This window comes from Rattus norvegicus, chromosome 4 (assembly GCF_021556685.1).
Source record: "Rattus norvegicus strain SHRSP/BbbUtx chromosome 4, alternate assembly SHRSP_T2T, whole genome shotgun sequence".
NCBI lineage: Eukaryota > Metazoa > Chordata > Mammalia > Rodentia > Muridae > Rattus > Rattus norvegicus.
In genome coordinates this window covers 76,827,533-76,846,952 of record NC_141537.1, presented here as the reverse complement: position 1 = coordinate 76,846,952, position 19,420 = coordinate 76,827,533, and the positions used below count along the sequence as shown (strand labels likewise).

General features: G+C 39.7%; 1 protein-coding gene across 2 annotated transcripts in view; it reads right to left on the bottom strand.

Annotated features, from left to right (window-relative positions):
• The window catches only part of Cntnap2 (contactin associated protein 2), a 2,247,664-nt gene that overhangs the window by 308,281 nt on the left and 1,919,963 nt on the right, over nt 1-19,420 (bottom strand). For both annotated transcript variants that reach the window (NM_001427648.1, XM_087658677.1), the window contains 1 exon segment: nt 14,040-14,210. In NM_001427648.1, the coding sequence (NP_001414577.1) occupies nt 14,040-14,210 (171 nt within the window).

Here is a 19,420-nt window from a genome sequence, read left to right as displayed (position 1 = left end):
TGTGTTTCAGTCATGACCTTAGTCTAACATGAGGTTATGAAGAAAGCTGAAACTGGGGGTACAATCTTATCTTCCCAGCCACTTTGGAGGCCAAGACAAAGAGAGTTAGATGTTCAAGGTCTTCCTGGGTTAACTGTGTGAGACTGTCTCAAAAAATAGAGAGGGCTTTTGCTGTAATTTGCTAGAGCACTTACTAGCCTGTGAGAGGCCCCTGCTTTCATCTGAGATTCTAGGTAAGACTTATTTTTTTCTCTCCTCTTGGGACTGTTATTAAAAGCTACCATTTAATATTAGTAAGTATCTTTAAAATAGATAAATTCTCCAACTCTGCCATTTGTAATCTTTCTGGTTGACCTCAGTGGGCTAATGTTTCCTTCCATGATTTTAATGACACAATGTTTTTCTCATGGCTTGTGAAAAGCTTCACACTGTTGTACTTATCCTTAGATCTCTCTGGCCTTTTGAGATATTTCTTGGTTTTGAATTGTTTTAAGTAATCTGTGCCAGTCACTCACCGTATTTAAATGAATCCCAGCTCCTGATTTATTGTATCTTCTTCTGTTTTATTTTAAAACCAGCTTTGAATTAATTGGTCCCGAGCGTCATCCTTGACTGCACCAGCTCCCCAGCATTACTGACACACACTGGCTGACTATAGCACTAACCCTTCTCTTGAAGGTCTTGTTTTTATGAAAATACTGTGCCTTTGGAGACACTATTGATTCTCAGAATGGCAGATGGAAGGTGTCTGACCTGATTACAGTTTAAAATTCTCATGTCCAGTCCCACTTTCTCACTAATCTGCACACTTATTACTGAGCAATAATGACACAATGTTTCAATGTTTTTCCTATCTTTGCCTCAGAATGGGTGAATTCATGCTTGTTTTATCCCTTAATAAACCCTTGGTCTTCTAACTGGTCGGTCATAGGCAAGGTGATGCTAGTTATGTTGTGTGTGTGTTTGTGTGTGTGTGTGTGTGTGTGCGTGGGCGCACACGCATGCGTGGACACACTCTAATGTGTCATCTTGTTTCAAAGGAACTACCACATGCACTAAATAATGGAGAAAACATTAAAATCAGAGCCAATGAGATAGAAGAAAGCATCTATTTCTCTACAGTAATGACAGACAACTTATACTTGATTTAGACAGACACTATAGGAAGACAGTTACTAACAAAGGTGCCTGCTATCTTTCAGACAATGCACCAAAGTGTCTTACAGAATTTTACACTTTTTGGAAAACAAAGATTCTCTTATTTATTTCTCTTTTGTCTTTTAAATAATGATGCAATGAAAATGGATTTTTTTATGTGGTTAGGAAGGATTGCCTAATCAGGGAAGAAGAGAGAATTCTAGAATAGGCAAACCCACAGTAAGTCTCAGGAAGGTACCAGCGAATGCCAGTAGTGAGAGGTGGGCAAATCATGTGGGTGAAATAATTCAGTGCAGATGGGTAAGGAGCAGGAATGCTGTGCATAGAAGGCTGAGATTGAAGTTAAAGCTTTTGTCATCAAGTTTGCTGGTTTGAACATGAACTCACAAGGCATGAGAAACCATTATAAGAACAGGAGTATGATGATCAGACTTATAGAAACTGGGCTGCATTGGGGAAAGTGGATGTCAAGAGGAAGGTACTAGATGGAGGAAGATATATCATGAGACGTCTTGAGTCAAGAGTCCAGGGATGTCAAAGGACAAAGCCATCATAGGAGACAGATAAAGAAATGTAAAGTTTGGGAAGTTAGTAAAACCCAATGATGACTTTGTTTTTCAAATCTGGGTAATGAAGAAAACACAGATGGTGTTAATGAGTGATAAGCACAGGAGAAGGCTTTGGGTGGAGACTATGGACTTTTGCTTTGATGTCTAAGCTCAAGTCCTTCATGAACCATTCTGTGGGGGGTAGGCTGGGATGCTGTTAATATCGTTTGTAACCAGGCATCAATGTTAGTCATTGGGATTTCTATAAATACATCACTAGTTTTGGAAAAATCCTTTCTCTGTGCATTTGTAAGAAACCTGGGAGTCACTGTACAAACAGCAAAGGTCTCACTTAATCATAATTCCACTGAGGGTTGGAGGTAGAAAGTTGACACACCAGAGTCCTCTTTTAGTTCAACAAAATACGTAAATGTCAGGGTTGAGCTGGGTACATGTTTCCATATGTGTTAATTTCTTGGATAAAGATAAAGTATGTCATTGGATACTTGGAGGTGGTCTCTCTCTTGGCTTTGATCTCTGCTGATTATTTTGGATTATTCTTGAATACTATATGGATGAAAACACACACATATCATTATATATATGGTAATATGTGTGTAATAAAATAGCTGAGAAAAGTCTATTTGTTCACATTTATGTTTACTGTTCTAAAATAATTTTAATTTCACCAAGTAAGTAACCATAGACTTACTAGGGATATTCTAAGACATCATGCAGTAAGGTCTCAGAGAGTCTGTTTCCTGGATCTTACCTTCTAGAACAGAAATTAGGACCCCAAAGAAGGACAAGCTATCACTTTGGGTACGACTAGAAAGACCTGCCCTTTGATACTCAAAGAATCCAGGATCTGAGTCAGAGGCAAAGAAATTGTTACCAAGAAGGTGACTGATTTTCAAAGGAAGAATCCTCTGCTGCTGAATGAAAACAAGCAGAACAAACTCACTATCTCATGATGGAGAAGAGCGGGTGCTGGGTTGCCATGTGAGGCTGACAAAGAGCTGGGCTGTCTTCTGAAGTTGCCACGTAAGTATGGGGAAGGAAGTCAAGACCACAGATTCTGCAGAGAGGGAATTCTATCTGAACAACTTAGAATGAACCCCAAGCCTTATCTGGAAGACTCCAGACTAGCAGGCATAAGCAGACCCCAAGGTAACAGTAAAATTGTCATATGTAGGGTATAATCTGTTTTGAAATTTATCTTTGTTGTCCCAGCATGTCTATAACATACATGCAAAGAGCTTCCTTATCTTCTAAAAATAATGAAGTCTAGAAAAATACAATCCATCTACATCTGCTGATTATTCCTATATACATCTCCTAATATTGATGTGCAAATAGCTTTAATAAAACATACATCTTATCTTTAATTTAGGCTAAGACTTTTATTCATAATCTAAACTAAAAAACTTAAAATGAGAATTAGAGAATATTAAAATATCTTCAAGTGTTGTCAGTAAATGTTTAAGTCTTTAAATAAAGGAATAGAAATGCTCACAATCATCCGAAGTTCATGCCCATAGCCTGGGCTAGAGTGAGTAGTTAAAAAGAATAATCCAGGTGTAAACACCTGTTTTTTTTTATTAAAAAACAAACCAAACCAAAACAACACCCCCATACTATCTTATGAAGCATACTGAATAACCCGATTAAGTGGAATTCCACGTTCCTCGATTCTGCATGCATGAAGTTCTTTTTACCATCAAAAAATTGCTCCAATTCTGAAGTACTGGTAGATAAATTGCCATTAATTTACTGTTTCTGATTCATCACATTCTACATATTGCAGAGTAATTTCTTCTGTGGCTTCCTAGAGCGTGTGTGCAGGAGAAGGCTGCATGCTGGAAATGAGTCCTTTTCTTTAATACCCCTTCCTGAGATTAGGAGGCTATTAGACTGCTGCCTCCACACTTTTTGAGTAAATCTGTCTGCTAAAGGCAGACTCTGACTCATCCTGGTATCTGAAAAAGCTCAAACTTGTCCAACATGGAAGCTTGAGGTTTTACCATAGCTGCTGATTGCTGCTCACATGATGTTTCCTGCTCAATAATCATTCCCTTCAAAAATCTTGTCTCTTTCATAAATTTCCTCTGAAAATTTTAAAAATATCTTCTTTTGCCTTAAAAAACCCCTTTGTTTTTAACTAACACTTCCCTCAGCTCACTATAGTTAGCTCACCCTGACAGGATCCTAATGCACAGCACTCAGCATTGCCTTGCTAGCCCCAGGTCCGTATCCTGGGCCAGGAAGTGGTTGGACGACTCTTCCTTTCCCTTCACCCTTTCTACAGCCCCAGAGTCTTCCTTCAGTGTTGCAATATCCTCTGTCTTGAATGCTTCAATAACTCATGCCCATCGTTATCATTAACTTATTGTATTTACTTAATCCAAATTATTATATCTGAAATCTGAATTATATCTGTGTGCTCTCTTTCCTTATCTCTAGATTATGAATAATTGTTTAAAATGAAATCTCAAAGGATTGTATCATAAAACTTTAGAACAGTCCTGCTGCTTAGAAAGCTTCTAACAAATTTAGTATCCATGTTGTCATGAGTAAGCTTGTCTCCTTCCCTAGAAAATGTATCTATCTGGTCCTCTTTCCTTATCCTAGGGTCTCTGTATCTTCTCCAGAACCTGCATGAACAGGTACCGAGTTAAGTGACGACCTGATACTGGGAGAATAGTTAATGATTATTGCCATGGTCAGAAGAGGGGAAAAGCAGTTAGAGGAGTCAGGCAGTTTCCTTAAGGAAAGTGCTAAAAAGGTTAATGCATGTCCGTGGTTGATAGTGATAGACAAGGTTCTATAATCTGGGGTTTCTGGAATTTGCTCTAGTAATTTTTTCTTAAGGTACCATCTTCTTTACTAACAAGAGCAACAGGAATGGAGGGTCTGGTTTGCATGGACAGTGCCTGGTTGCTGGCTTATGTTTACTCTCTTCATTTAACCATTTTCCCCAAGCTTTCTGGTGTCAGGATGCTCATAGTCTCCCATGTGGATCTCCTCAAAAGATCTCATTCCTTTCGTCTTTCTCTTGGGTTGAACTCTTCTTTGTGTCAAGATTTTCCATATATATATATATATATACATACATATACCTATATATATATGTATATATATATATATGTGTGTGTGTGTGTGTGTGTGTGTGTATGTGTGTGTCTCTTCCATCTTTAAACAAAAGGATAATAAATAAAATAATTCTTCTTTGAGCTCCAAGACCATTTTTGCTCACTTCATTGATGGCTTAATACACTTGATTTTTGCAATTCTGGGAATTTAATTTATGGTCTTGCACATGCTAGGAAAGTGACTCATGCTGAACCATTTCTCCAACATTTCGTTACTTCTGGAATACTGATGTGTCATTGTTAAGCCTAACGATCACTTCATGTTTGTGGCTTCTCAGCAGTAATGTTCTCCACTACATTTTTATTTATCTCAAAACTTCATTAAGTCTCTGGAACATGGTTGTCTTTGTCTTGTCTTATGCCAGCTATTTTCCATCCCTGAACTGGGATGACTTTTCATTTTTGTATGTCTTGAATCCTTTATATCTTTGTTTTACATATTCGTATCTATATCAAGTATGAAAATTGTCTTTTCTCTACATCATTCTTCTGTGATCTTAATGGAGGCCATCACTCCTTGTCTATGCTATGATTTGGTTTTACCTTCTGAAAGCATATGTGCTGGGGGCTTAGTTTCTAGTTGTTGTGGGAGATGGAATGAGGCCTTAAAGAGTAAGTCTCAATGGGCGGGCGGTCCTTAGGTCACCGAGAGCATGCCAGTGGAAGGGGATGCTGGGCCTCTGGAATGAATTTTCATAAAACGGAACAGGAGGCTGTGCCTGACCATGAGCCTCTCTCTGGCTTACTGTTGGAATAGATCATCATTTGCTCTCTCTCAATGTAGCCACCGTTCTATCTAACATCAGCTACACAGCCAAGAAGGTCCTTTGCAAGATCCTGAACCATGCCCATTAGACTTTCTCCATCAAAATATGAGTTAGTAATGCACTAAAATGCCTTCCTCAGGCATTTCCTTATAAAACATGGACCAATAGATCTCGTTTTTACTAAGTGTTCTGATGAATACCAGTCTATTTTTGTTACACCCCAACTTACTGTAACTTTTATTTTCAGGTCAAGTCAAGTCAAATTGTGCCACAGAAAAGAGAGTACTGGGCACTAAACTTGCTTACCTTCTAGCTCTTATGGTCCCAATCCCTAATACACTACCCTGCCCTCCCTCCCAGCCCCAATCCCTTCTGAGTCTTATGGTTCAGTACTCAATATTTTCTTTCCTTTGGTTTTATCCTGATCCGCCCTTCCTTTCCAGATTCCTGCTTTCCCCTCATCTTTACCTTATCGACTCCTGCTCATCCATCAAAATTTAATTAAAGCATTACATTCCCTGGGAAGAACCTGTCACTCTACGCTGCTTTAATATTCTCCATGAGCACTGGAAGGCAGTCGCTGTCTGTTGAGAGAAGTGAAGCACTGTCATGGCCACAGGAATAATTCAGGGGCAAAGAGTTGAGGCCAAGCCCTAGCTCTGTACTTCCTCGCTATGTGACCACCCTCGAATTATGCCTCAGTTTCCTCATTTGTAAAGTGCATGTGTGAATAATATGTTCACTTAAGAGGGTTGCCATGACGTGTGTGTGTTTGTGTGTGTGTGTGTGTGAGATTTGTACAAAGGTCTCAGACAAAACGACCTAAGAAAGCTGAGTTGGCCTGTTAATGTACAATCACCCATTTACTTGCCTGCTTTCCAAATGGCCACATCTGTTACAGGAAGAAAGTTGTTTTGAGCGTGTTCCCTCAGCCTTGATCACAGTACCAGAAGCCTAGTAAACATCTAGGAAAAACTCACTGAATGAATGAATAAACATGAAATAGTAAGTGAGAAGGGGAGTTAAAATTTTACCTTAACGTATGCTAATGAGTAAGATTGCTTTGATTTTATCTTGTGTTTTTCTACTTGTGCAAAGGATGCTGATGACATCTCATTAACTTGTGGTACACAAGCTCACTGTTCTCCAAGTCAAGAATCCTCTACTCTTGACAGAAGGGCACAATGTAGTTAATTAACGGGACTGCTATTCTGGAAAGCAACATGTAGGCATACACTGTGACGGAATCCCTTTGAGACACACACAGAGAAACAACATTTAAATTCCCATCAGAAAGCCTAACAAACGAAATGGGAAAGAGAGAGAGTGTAAGCAAAGTTTGCCTGGAGAAAAACACCTTTTCTGAGCTTTCTGGTGGTCAGCAATCAGAAGGCTCTTCTGAAGGCTTCTTTACTTACCACCCAGAAATCTAACAAAGAGAAGTTGAAGTGAATAATTGTGATCATTGAAGTGCTAGTGTCAAAAGTAAGACTGAGTTAATAAACAGAGAAGCATAATGTAAATACTAGGCTAAGAGGTTATAACAGATAGCTTCCCTCACTTCGACCACAGGGATACATGTCCCTTTCTCAGCATATATTCAAACTCAGCTAAACCCCAAATCTCTACATTCTGTTGCTTATCTGCTGAGAGCTATTGTTTTTCCTACAGCTATTCACCAGAATTGTCAACTCTGTAACCACCCGCTCCAAGAAAATTGAAATATATTGTTTAAGACACTCAATTCTTTCCCTGGGAGATGTCTTTCTACCTTGTTTTTTTTTTAACTTATATTCTTGACAAACAACTGATATAATACTACTTGGATTTTAATCTTCATTAGTAGTTTGGCTGGGTTAAGTAGAATGCACCTGTGTATGCCTGTTACGGTTTTAAGAACAATTAGCTTTCTGTATGTTGCTTTTACTATGTTTAGGTATGTGCCTTGAACTTCTGATCTTTCTAAGACTTTTAGGGGTGTTGTATTTTGTCAAAGGCTTTTTCAGCATCTAGTGAGATGATCATGTGATTTTTTTTCTTTGAGTTTGTTTATGTAGTGATTACTTTGATGGATTTCCATATATTGAACCACCCCTGCATGCCTGGGATGAAGCCTACTTGATCGTGGTAAATGATCATTTTGATATGTTCTTGGATTTGGTTTTTGAGAATTTAATTGAGTATTTCTGTGTCAAAATTCATAAGCAAAATTGGTCTAGAGAAATCTTTGTTTGTTGGGTCTCTGTGTGGCTTAGATATCAGCATAACTGTGCCTTCATAAAATAAATTATGCAGTATTCCTTTCTGTTTCTATTTTGTAGGACAGTTTGAGAAGTATTGGTATGAGGTCTTCTTAGAAAGTCTGATAGAATTCTGCACTAAACCCATCTGGCCATGGGTTATTTTGATTGGGAGACTTTTAATGACTGCATCTATTTCCTTAAGGGTTATGGGGCTGTTTAGATAGTTTACTTTGTCCTTATTAACTTTGGTACTGGGTTTCTGTCTAGAAAAATCACCCATTTCATCTAGATTTTCCAGTTTTGTTGAGTATAGGCTTTTGTAGTAGGATCTGATGATTTTTTGAATTTCCTCAGTTTTTGTTGTTATGTCTTTTCATTTCTGATTCTGTTAATTTGGATACTGTCTTTGTGCCCTTGGGTTAGTTTGGCCAAGGGTTTATCTGTCTTGTTGATTTTCTCAAAGAACCAGCTTCTGGTTTTTTTATTCTTTATATAGTCCTCTTTGTTTCTAATTGATTGAGTTCAGCTCTGAGTGTGATTATTTCATGCCATCTACTCCTCTTGGGTATGCTTGCTCCTTTTTGTTCTAGAGCTTTCAGATGTGCTGTTAAGCTGCTGGTGTAGAATCTCTCCAGTTTCTTTATGAAGACACTCAGTGCTATGAATTTTCTCTTAGCACTGCTTTCACTGTGTCCTATAAATTTGGGGATACTGTGCCTTCATTTTTGTTAAATTCTAGAAAGTCGTCAATTTCTTTCTTTAATTCTTCCCTGACCAATCTGTTGAGTAGAGAGTTGTTCATTTTCTGTGAGTATGTGGGCTTTCTGTTGTTTTTGTTGTTATTGAAGACCAGCCTTAGTCCATGGTGATCTGATAGAATATGTGGGATTATTTCAATCTTTTTGTATCTGTTGAGGCTTGCTTTTTTGTCTGACTGTATGATTAGTTTTGGAGGTGGTATCATGAGGTACTGAGAAGAAGGTATATTCTTTCATTTTAGGGTTAAATGTTCTGTAGATATCTGTTAAATCCATTTGGTTCATAAGTTCTGTTAGTTTCACTGTGTCTCTGTTGAGTTTCAGTTTCTATGATCTGTCAATTAGTGAGAGTGGGGTGTTGAAGTCTCCCTCTATTACTGTGTGAGGATCAATGTGTGTTTTGAGCTTTATTAACATTTCTTTTACAGATATAAGCGCCTTTGCCATTTGGGGAATCGATGTTCAGACCTGAGAGTTCATCTTGGTGGTTTTTTCTTTGATGAGTATGATGTGTCCTTCCTCATTTCTTTTTATAACTTTTGGTTGAAATTTTATTTTATTGGGTATTAGAATGGCAACTCCAGCTTGTTTCTTGGGACCATTTGCTTAGAACTTTTGGTGTATAGTATCTGTCTTTGTCACTGATGTGTGTTTCCTGTATGCAACAAAATGCTGCCAGAAGTTGGAAACAACCCAGATATTCCTCAGTGGAAGAATGGATACAGAAAATGTGGTCCATTGACACACTGGAACACTACTCAGCTATTAAGGAAGGGGGAATAACATTTGAAATGTAAATAAACAAAATAACCAATAAAAAATTTAAAAAAATGATGAGTTCACGAACTTTGTAAGTAGATGGATGGAACTAGAAAATATCATCCTGAGTGAGGTAACCCACTCAGAAGGACATTTATGGTATGTATTCATTGATAAGTGGCTATTAGCTCAAAAGCTCAGAATATCCACGATAAAACTCACAGACCATATGAAGCTTAAAAAGAAGGTAGGCCAAAGTGTGGGTGCTTCACACCTCTTAGAAGGGGGAACACAATAATCACAGGAGGCAGAGGAAGGGAGCGACCTGGCTGTGAGAAGGAAGGAGGAAAAAAATAGGGGGACACAGGAGCAGGTATGGGAAGAGACAGAAGAGGAGCCCAGGGAGCCAAGGGAACAAACAGAACCACTAGAGAGTCCCAGACACCAGGGATGGGAGACGCTCCCAGGACCCAGTAGGGATGACTTTAGTCAAAATACCTAAGAGCAGGGAGATGGAACCTGAGGAGACTACCTCCAGTAGACAGACATGGCCCTCACTGGAGGGCTGGGGCCGTCCACTCATCTTCAAAGTTTTTGACCCAGAACTGTCCCTGTCTAAAGGAAATGTAGGGACGAAAATGGAGCAGAGGTAGAAGGAAAGGCCATCCAGAGACTGCCCCATCACTCGATCCATTCCATTCTGCTGCCACCAAACCCCGACACTATTGCTGATGCCAAGATATATTTGCAGACAGGACCCTGGTATGGCTGTCCTCTGCCAGCACATGACTAAGACAGAGGCAGATACAGTGAACCATTGAACAGAACCTGGAGATCCTAGTGGAAGAGTTAGGGGAAGGGCTGAAAGAGCTGAAGGAGATTGTGTCCCCAAAGGAATAGCAACAGTATCAACTAACTGGACTCCTCAGAGTTCCCAGAGACTAAGCCCCCAACCAAAGAGTATATATGGGTCAGCCCATAGCACCTGCTACAAATATAGTAGATGACTTCTTTAACTGGCATCTGTGGGAGGGGAGGCACTTGGAGGCTTGATACCCCAGAGAGGGGGATGCTAGAGGGGTGAGGTGGGAGTAGGTAGAAGGGTGGGGAAGTACCCTCTTAGAGGTAGAGGAGAGGGATATGGGGAGTTTGTGGATGGGAGACTGGAAAGGGGGTTAACATTTGAAAGGTAAACAAATACAATGATTAATAAAAAACTTAAATCAGATCTTGGGGGCTCTGAACTAATGAATGCATTAATCTCTTGATGGATCATAATTTGATGGTACTGTTGGGAGTTACATAAAAATGTTAGATATTGTACCCTAGGAAGGAACTAGACTACTGGGGTTGCTCTTGGGGCTCTATCTTGCCCTGATCCTTTTCTGCCTGCCTCTTCACTTCTTTCAGGTCAACTCAAATCGCAGCTTCCAGGTGACACAGATTCCTTCTGCTGTGATGTTATGCCCAAGTGAGGTCACCTGGCCATGCATTCAACTCTATGAAATCTTGAGATGAGATAAATCATTCTCTTTTTAAGTGTACTCAGGCATTTTGGTCACAGATAACACAAAAATAACAATACCTTTCCTTGTACTTTTACTTTTTGCCTTAACAGTTATATGAAAGTGGTGGGAACTTGTGTTATATATTCAAGATAGCTTAGTTCAGCCTTTTTGCCAAGCTGCAACACGGTCATTCCAAATGAACACTGTGAACTAATTTGTGCCTCAATTTCTCTTAAGGGTTGACAGCTTCACAGGGACACCACTTCTTACTTGCTTTGAAAAGGTTTGTCTCATGTACACCCATCTGTAATTACCTACCACATACAGAACACTAAGGCACCTTTGAACTCTGATGGAGATGCTCAAAGTGATGCTTTCTACTGTCTGCCCATCTAAGGTCTTTAAAAAATATTTTCACTTTTAGTGGATTTTAGAAGGTACAGGAGGCTCTAGAAGAGGTTGTTTCAAGCCTGCATCTTGAAGATTCTATCTTCTTCACCCCATATAAACAATATGACAGAAGGTCAGGTATATGACACGTTGGAGGCTGTAATTCACCTTCTGCCATACTTTTGCTATTGCAGAAAGACCTTCTAGGAAAGAGCCTCAGAGGAGTAGGTGACGATCTAAGCTTACAGTCCAAAGACCTGGAGGCTTTGAAAGAATCTCTGAAGATTTTCCTCAACAAGAAATAAATGAAATCCTTTGATGCTTGAGGAGAGCCAATGCAATCTCTGAACTAGGTTTATTCCCTGCTTCCAAGACATTACTGTACAAAACACAAGCAAGTTAAACAGTAGAGAATCCAAGGAACGTTATAGAAACATATAGAACTTTTCAAATATAGAGCTGCCCATTTTTAGGCCATGGGATATTTCTAATATGCCCTCTAACTAATGTGGAAGTAAGAACATAGTTGGTTAAATTAATTTTAACTGAAGGAAATGAAAAATCCCATTTTAATAATTATGAACCCTAATTCAGTGGAGAGGGCATTTTAATCAATAAATTAATTAGTTTCAATTCTAGGACCAGACTACTTTCACTCTTCTTTTTAATCAGATCTTGCCCATGGTGAAAACTGTAAGTTGCCCGTGTCTGTTGCAGTGAGAACAGAGGCTGGAATTAAAGAAAGGGGAAGGGTTTGCTTAGGAAGGTCTGGACAAGTGTGGGAGATGAAAAGGTGACCTTCAGTTGAGTTTGAGATAACTAAGCTAGATAGAGAAGGAGAAGGAGAGGACTAGTGATGACAGACCAGTTGTTTCCATGTCCAGTGCTCTGGAAGGACATATTTATCACCCTTTTTAAAAGTTTTGCTTCTAATGAAGCTGATTGTAACAGACTCAACAATAAGTAGGGTGGCTTCTGCTTAGGAGACTATCTCAGACCACCAGCTTGACAAGAGGCAATCAAGAAAGACTGCAGCTATACCTTAGTGGCTGGGCTAGAGTTTACTCTCTGTCATGGTACAGCTATAACTGATTATGTAAATATAAGGCTAAAGAGAGCATAGTATAATTAATGACGCCTGAGATGCCTGCAGAGTCCAAGTGTAGTACAGTAATGTTGGCCAAATGACTAACAGCTAGTAACAGTCAAGGTCAAGAAATAACTAGTTTGGAGTCAGAGATCAATAGTACATGAACAACACATGATCATTGCCATGGCTGATCCGGGGGACAGGCATAGAGCATGTGGGGCCCGCATTGATTGACTCAGTCATTAGTCGACACCAATGGGCATTATTTCAACCATTATCTAGCATCTGTCATGTCCCTGTAAAGTCCCCTGTCCAAGGAGTTCAATGCTCTTTTTCTCTCTTGGAAGCCTCTTCTATTCTTGGGAGTTTCTGTCATAATCCCCCAATTTCTTGTTATTCCATTATTCTTAGTAAAATTTGTATTGTATAAAAATTGTATATAATCCTACAAGAGCCCTCATCTTTAACCTTTTTTGTGTGTGAGACAATGGGTTTAGAGTCACTATGTCAGATTGACTTTTGTGACATCCAGGTGCTTAGTATTTCAAGATCCTGGATCCAGCACTACTGGGCTAAGAAAGATTCTGATCATTCTAAAAAACCCCACATTACAATGGGAAACCTTGCAAAGATAATTTTAGTACTTACTATATACTGAAGTAAATTCTCCATGAAGGTCTGCATTCTATTTTCAAAACAGTTTCCCAAAATTAACATCATAATTTTATATAATTCAAAAATTGGGATCCAATGTGATTAAATAATTCAATCCTAAATTTGGGTTTGAATCTGAGACTCTCTAATACCTTCATCTATTTCTTCTATGTTACAATCTACCATTTAAAATGAGGACTCAGTGGGATTTCAACATAAAAAATGTTTATCCGAGATTATCTTTTTAAAATGGTGCATTGCATATTTATAAGTACAAAAAGAGAAAAACCTTAGATATACTGGGAAATAGCTTTGGGATTATTCTTGGAACAGAAGCATAAGCTAACAGTAGTGCAGAGAACCTAAAGGGCACAGATGCAGGGAGAATGCCAGCCTGACATACTCAGCAGGGGGCTGAGATCTTGCAGAAGACTGGGCTCAGAGTCTTATGCATGCTTTTGACTTATCTCAACAGACAGAAGAGCCTGATAAGTAAATCATTTAACCTGGAGGTCTGGATATTATAAATGCCCAAATCTGAGGATCCATGGACTTTGGTAAAGCAATGTTTGTCTGTGGACTTGCCTTACCTCTCTTCCCACAGAAGCAATCCTGAAAGTTGAACTCCACATGGTTGGCTGGTCCATTTCTGTACCTTTGCCTAACCAAATTATGACCCTACACTTTTTGGAATGTGTGGATGCAGAACTTGAGAAAACAAAACACTATTGTTTCATTAGATGGCAGGTCTGTGGCTGCCTCAGTCACATTGATATTTTTATTTGCTCCCTCCACCCTCATGTAGGTCCCTCCACCCTCTTTCATTCAGGTTGGTTTACACACCTCTGACGACTCATTGGCCCATTTCCTTGGAAAGCAAGTATATCAGACAGGGAACCTTACTGCATGGTCTCCCACCACTAGCAAAGCAGTGCTTTCTTTTCTTCCCTGTCAACTGTCTTGAGACATCTCTGTGTGACCACTAATGTGTTGATAGGAAATGAATACTCACACTTGAGCTCCAGCTTGATGAAGTCTGTGTTCCCCAGATTTTCCAGAAATACTCCCCGAGGGATTAATGTCTTAAAGTAGAAAGAAATGTCAGCGCTTGTTTCCCCTTGGAAGGTAGAGAAGTGCAGGTAGGATGATGGGTTTGGGAAGGAGGCAGCATTCCAATAATTTCCTGTGGAATGAAGAGAGAAGGCAAGTTACTATGTATCTTGACAATTCTATATATGTGACCTATTTCTTGAGTATGATAAACCTTCATGAGCAGCAGCCATGCATCCCTACACAATTGCCGAGAGAGCAGAGACTCTTCAGGGGAGCTGCCTTCAATTTGTGCCTGGAGCTAAAGATGCGGCAGAGGCATGGGGTCAGAAACCTCAAGATTTACATGTGAAAGATGCCACCTTGCAGAGCAAGACTGGAAGCCTTTCTTCCCTTGGGCTTCATCTAAAGAACTGAGCATGTATAGGGTGTGAGAGAAAGTCTGTAAAATACAAATGGGGACAGCTATAAATGTCTTATAAGGGCCATACAACACATGTGGCTTTTCCCTCAGTTCACTATCCCAATCTCACTCTTGGGGCACCTTTTCTTTTAATGAATGGTCTCTACTTCTGACTCTAACTGTGAGTCCCATGTGTACTCTTTCATCCCGGGACATGAGAGCCTGGAATCAGATGCCTTCTGAACTCACCCAGGTGCTTTTAATCAATCAGTACCATGAAAGTCCTGGGAAGGCATGTTCCATCCTTCCCAACCATTGCCTGGCTGAGTGGCCTGTGTTTCAGGAAGAAGAACAATTTATAGGGCATAATAAAACTCCAAACTTGAGAGATAGCTCAGCAGTTAAGAGCACTGACTGCCCTTCCAGAGGTCCTGAGTTCAATTCCTAGCAATCACATAGTGGCTCACAAGCATCTGTAATGAGATTGGATGGTCTCTTCTGGTGTGTCTGAAGACAGCTACAGTGTACTCATGTACATAAAGTAAATCTTTTTTAAAAAAGAAAAGAAAAGAAAACTCCAAACCAGCTCATTCAGATTCCATCAGGACTAATGGATCAAGAAGTTAATATGGGATCATGACCTGACTTGCAACTTGATCCCCTAGTGGAGACTCTTTTCTAATGTGCACATTTGACTATCCCAGGTTAAGGCCGATTAAGATAAAAATCCATAGATGTATTTTAAAGTAGTTTCTAAAGCCTTGAGCTTTAACATTAATTCTCTAATCTGTGTAAATGGTGTGCACCTGTCTTTAAAGAGCACAATAGGTGAGCAGAGCTTACATCATTAGTTCATACTCATCTACAAACTTCTCTTTCTTTTCTCTAATAAAAACGTGTTTATATGTGACATTTAATCAATTACTATTCTTTAATGAAGGTAACTTTATGTTGGCACTGCTATACTTAAGCTATAATTTTAAATTAAACATGAAGTATTGTTCTACTTATATATTAAATTTCCTTCCTACCTCACTGACGCTATTTGTTTTTGTAGGCATCTAGGATATAGGGACATCCAGATAAGTGCATGGAATATTTAAAGTTAAATGCATTATAGATATACACATTAAAATTCTAATGAGTTTATGTAAGCCACCTCAATTATTTCTCAACAAAGCAACACCAGACTGTAAGTGGCTTAGTGCCACGAGTTGGGGAGGGCAAGAAAAGGAACTTAAGTGTTCATGTTCCTGGAAACAAAACAAAGACAACATTATCCCTTAGTTTCAGTACCTTGGTGAATATCAAAATCTGAGGACGGAAGTCTCTTAAATAAAGTGCTTAAATAGTTGCAAATAATTTATGCACATCCTTTTATATACATTAAATAATCTCCAGATTACTGGTAATACCTCATACAGTAGGAAGGCTGTGATAGTTGTCAGCCATAATACTCGATTGTTTAGAGAATAAGAGCAGGGAAATGTTTGCATATGTTTACACATGGAGTCAACTCATTCCATGTGAATCAGCCAGTGAGCCTAAGGGATTCACTTGTTCAGGCTTCCCCAGAACTAGGGTAACAAATCATGCCACTATATCTGGCTTTTGTTTACATGGGTTAGGGAATCTAACTCAGGTCCTCATGCTTGGACAGAAAGCTTTTTACAAAGGAGCCATATTCTCAGCTTCTAAAAATTATTTTTCAAATTTAGTTCAGTTGCCAAATCCATAGATACAGTGAAAGGTCAACATGTGGCTCCTCAGTAGTTAAGCTTAAGTTTTATCAAACTTTGTGTTTTGTTAAGAACAAAATTCCAACTCAATTATTCATAGAATTAGAAAGAGCTATTTGCAAGTTCATAACAAAAAACCCAGGTTATCGAAAACTATTCTCAGCAATAAAAGAACATCTGGGGAAATCACCATCCCTGACCTCAAGCTGTACAATAGAGCAATAGTTATTAAACACTGCATGGTATCGGTACAGAGATAGACAGATGGATCAATAGAATAAAATTGAAGACCCAGAAATGAACCCACACACCTATGGTCACTTGATTTTTTACAAAGGAGCTAAACCATCTAGTGGAAAAAAGACAACATTTTCAACAAGTGGTGCTGGTTCAACTGCTGGTCAGCATGTAGAAGAATGCAAATTGATCCATTCTTATCTCCCTGTACAAAGTTCAAGTCTAAATGGATCAAGGATTTTCATATAAAACCAGATACACTGAATCTAATAGAAGAGAAAGAGGGAAAAAGCCTAAAGACATGGGCACAGGGGAAAGTTTCCTGAATATAACATCAATGGCTTATGCTCTAAGATCAAGAACTGACAAATGGGACCTCATAAAATTGAAAAGCAAAGGACACTGTCAATAGGACAAAATGGTAACCAACAGATTGGGAAAAGACCTTTACTAATGCTACCTCCAATAGAGGGCTAATATGTACAAAAAACTCAAGAAGTTAGACTCCAGAGAACCAAATAACCCTATTAAAAATGGGGAACAGAGCTAAACAGAGAATTCTCAACTGAGGAATGGCCAAGAAGCACTGAAAGAAATGTTCAACATCCTTAGTCATCAGGGAAATGCAAATCAAAATGACCCTGAGATTCCACCTCACACCAGGCAGAATGGCTAAGATAAAAAACTCAGGTGACAGCAGATGCTGGCAAGGATGTAGAGAAAGAGGAATGTTCCTCCATTGTTACTGGGATTGCAAACTGGTATAACCACTCTCGAAATCACTCTGGAGGTTCCTCAGAAAATTCGACATAGTACTACCTGAGGACCCAGCTATACCACTCCTGGGCATATACCCAAAGATGCTCCAACATGTAATAAGAACACCTGCTCCACTATGTTCATAGCAGCCATGTTTATAATAGCCAGAAGCTGGAAACAACCCAGATGTCCCTAAACAGAAGAAAGAATATGGAAAATGTGGTACATCTACACAATGGAATACTACTCAGCTATTAAAAACAATAGCTTCAGGTAATTTGTAGGCAAATGAATAGATCTAGAAAATATCTTCCTGAGTGAGGTAATTCAGTCACAAAAGAACACACATGGTATGTACTCACTGATAAGTGCTTGGAATACCCATAATACAACTCAAGGACCACATGAAGCTCAAGAGGAAGGAAGACTATAGAGTGAATGTTGCAGTTCTACATAGAAGGGGGAACAAAATAATCAAGAGAAGTAGAGGATGGGAGGGATTTGGGAGAAAGAGAGCAGGGAGAGGGGAAAAGAGGGGCAGAATCAGGTATGGGAGGGGATGGAGGAGATATACAGAGGGTCAGGAAGTTGAACAGAAGTGTATAGCAATGGGGGATGGAGGACTGGGGGTAGCAACCAGAAGGTCCCAGGTGCCGGGAAAGCAAAAGCCTCCCAGGACCCCATGGGATGACATTAGCTGAAATACCCCACAAAGTGGAGGGAGAACCTGTCAAGACCATATCTAGAAGTCAGGAATGATTCCCTAACCACCGGTTGAGGGATGGGGCCACCCACTCACCTCTAAAATTTTAACCCAGAATTGCTCCTGTCTAAAGGAAATACAGGTACAAAGAGTGGAGCAGAGACTGAAGGAAAGGCCATCCAGAGACTCCCCTGCCTGGGGATCTATTCCACATGCAGACACCAAACCCCAGACACGATTGCTGATGCCAAAAAGTGCTTGCTGACTGGAGCCTGATACAGCTGTCTTCTGAGAGGCTCTGCCAGATCCTGACCAATACAGATGTGGATGCTTGAGGCCAATCATTGGACTCATCGCAGGGACCCCAATGGAGGAATTATGGGAAGGATTGAAGGAGCTGAAGGGGCCTTATTCTGGCATCAATGGGAGGGGAGGCCCTTGGTCCTATGAAGGCTTGATGCCCCAGTGTAGAGGAATGCTAGGGAATGCTGAGGCAGGAGTGGGTGGGTGGGTTGGGGAGCACCCTCATAGAATTAGGGTAAGGGAAGATGGGAAGGGGGTTTGCAGAGGAGAAACCAGGAAAGGGGATAACATTTAAAATGCAAATAAATAAAATATCCGATTAAAAATAAAAATATACACTTTGGGTACAGTGCTGAATAGATGACATAAAATAGCTCCTAATGTTTCTTATTCTCTGGAGTTGTCCCAGAACAATGGTCTTTCTTTTAACTAACTGAGTAGATAATATGTACATGAGAAAGCAGGGAAAATATGTCTGCAGGTGTCTTAAGTAGGGCAGAAAGATTTGTAAAGAGGGTTGAAGGTCGAGGAAGTTATTCAGTCATTAGAGTCCTTGTCTAACATGTGTTTGATCCTTAGTGCTGCAGAGCCAGCAGCAGTGGAAGGTGCTTATAACTCAGGAAGTAGAGGCAGGAGGATCAGAAGTTTAAGGTCATTCTTAGCTATTCAAAGAAGAGCATAGCCTTGACTCTCACTCAAAACAAAACAACAAAAAACAAAACAAAACAACAACAACAAAACAAACCAAAACCAAAACCAAAACCAAAACCAACCCAACAAACCCACTCCTCCCCTCAAAAAAAAAAAAAAAGGATGGGGTAGGAATAAGTTATTTTAAGGTCTTAGTGTAGTTTTAAGGTGTAGTGTTTTAACTGTTCGTAGCTTTCAGCAGGAGATTATGGGCTTGCTTCTTTCTAGGGAAAGGAGTATGATGCTGGGTAGGATAATATTGGGGAAAAAGAAAAGATCATTATTGTCCCTGGTGCTGAGGCTGTCACTGGATGGTTGAGTTTTTTTCTTGGGTCCATATCTGCTGTTCTATGTGGGGAGGGAGGGGTACTGTTCCCATCACTAAGAAACCTGGTACTTCTTTGAGAAAACCCAAATCAAATAAGCAGTTGTCACAACCATTAGGAACCTCCAAGTTGGAGTGGGTGAGGATGCAGTAGCTCCAGGTCAGTAGGATTCTGCTGGTTCTA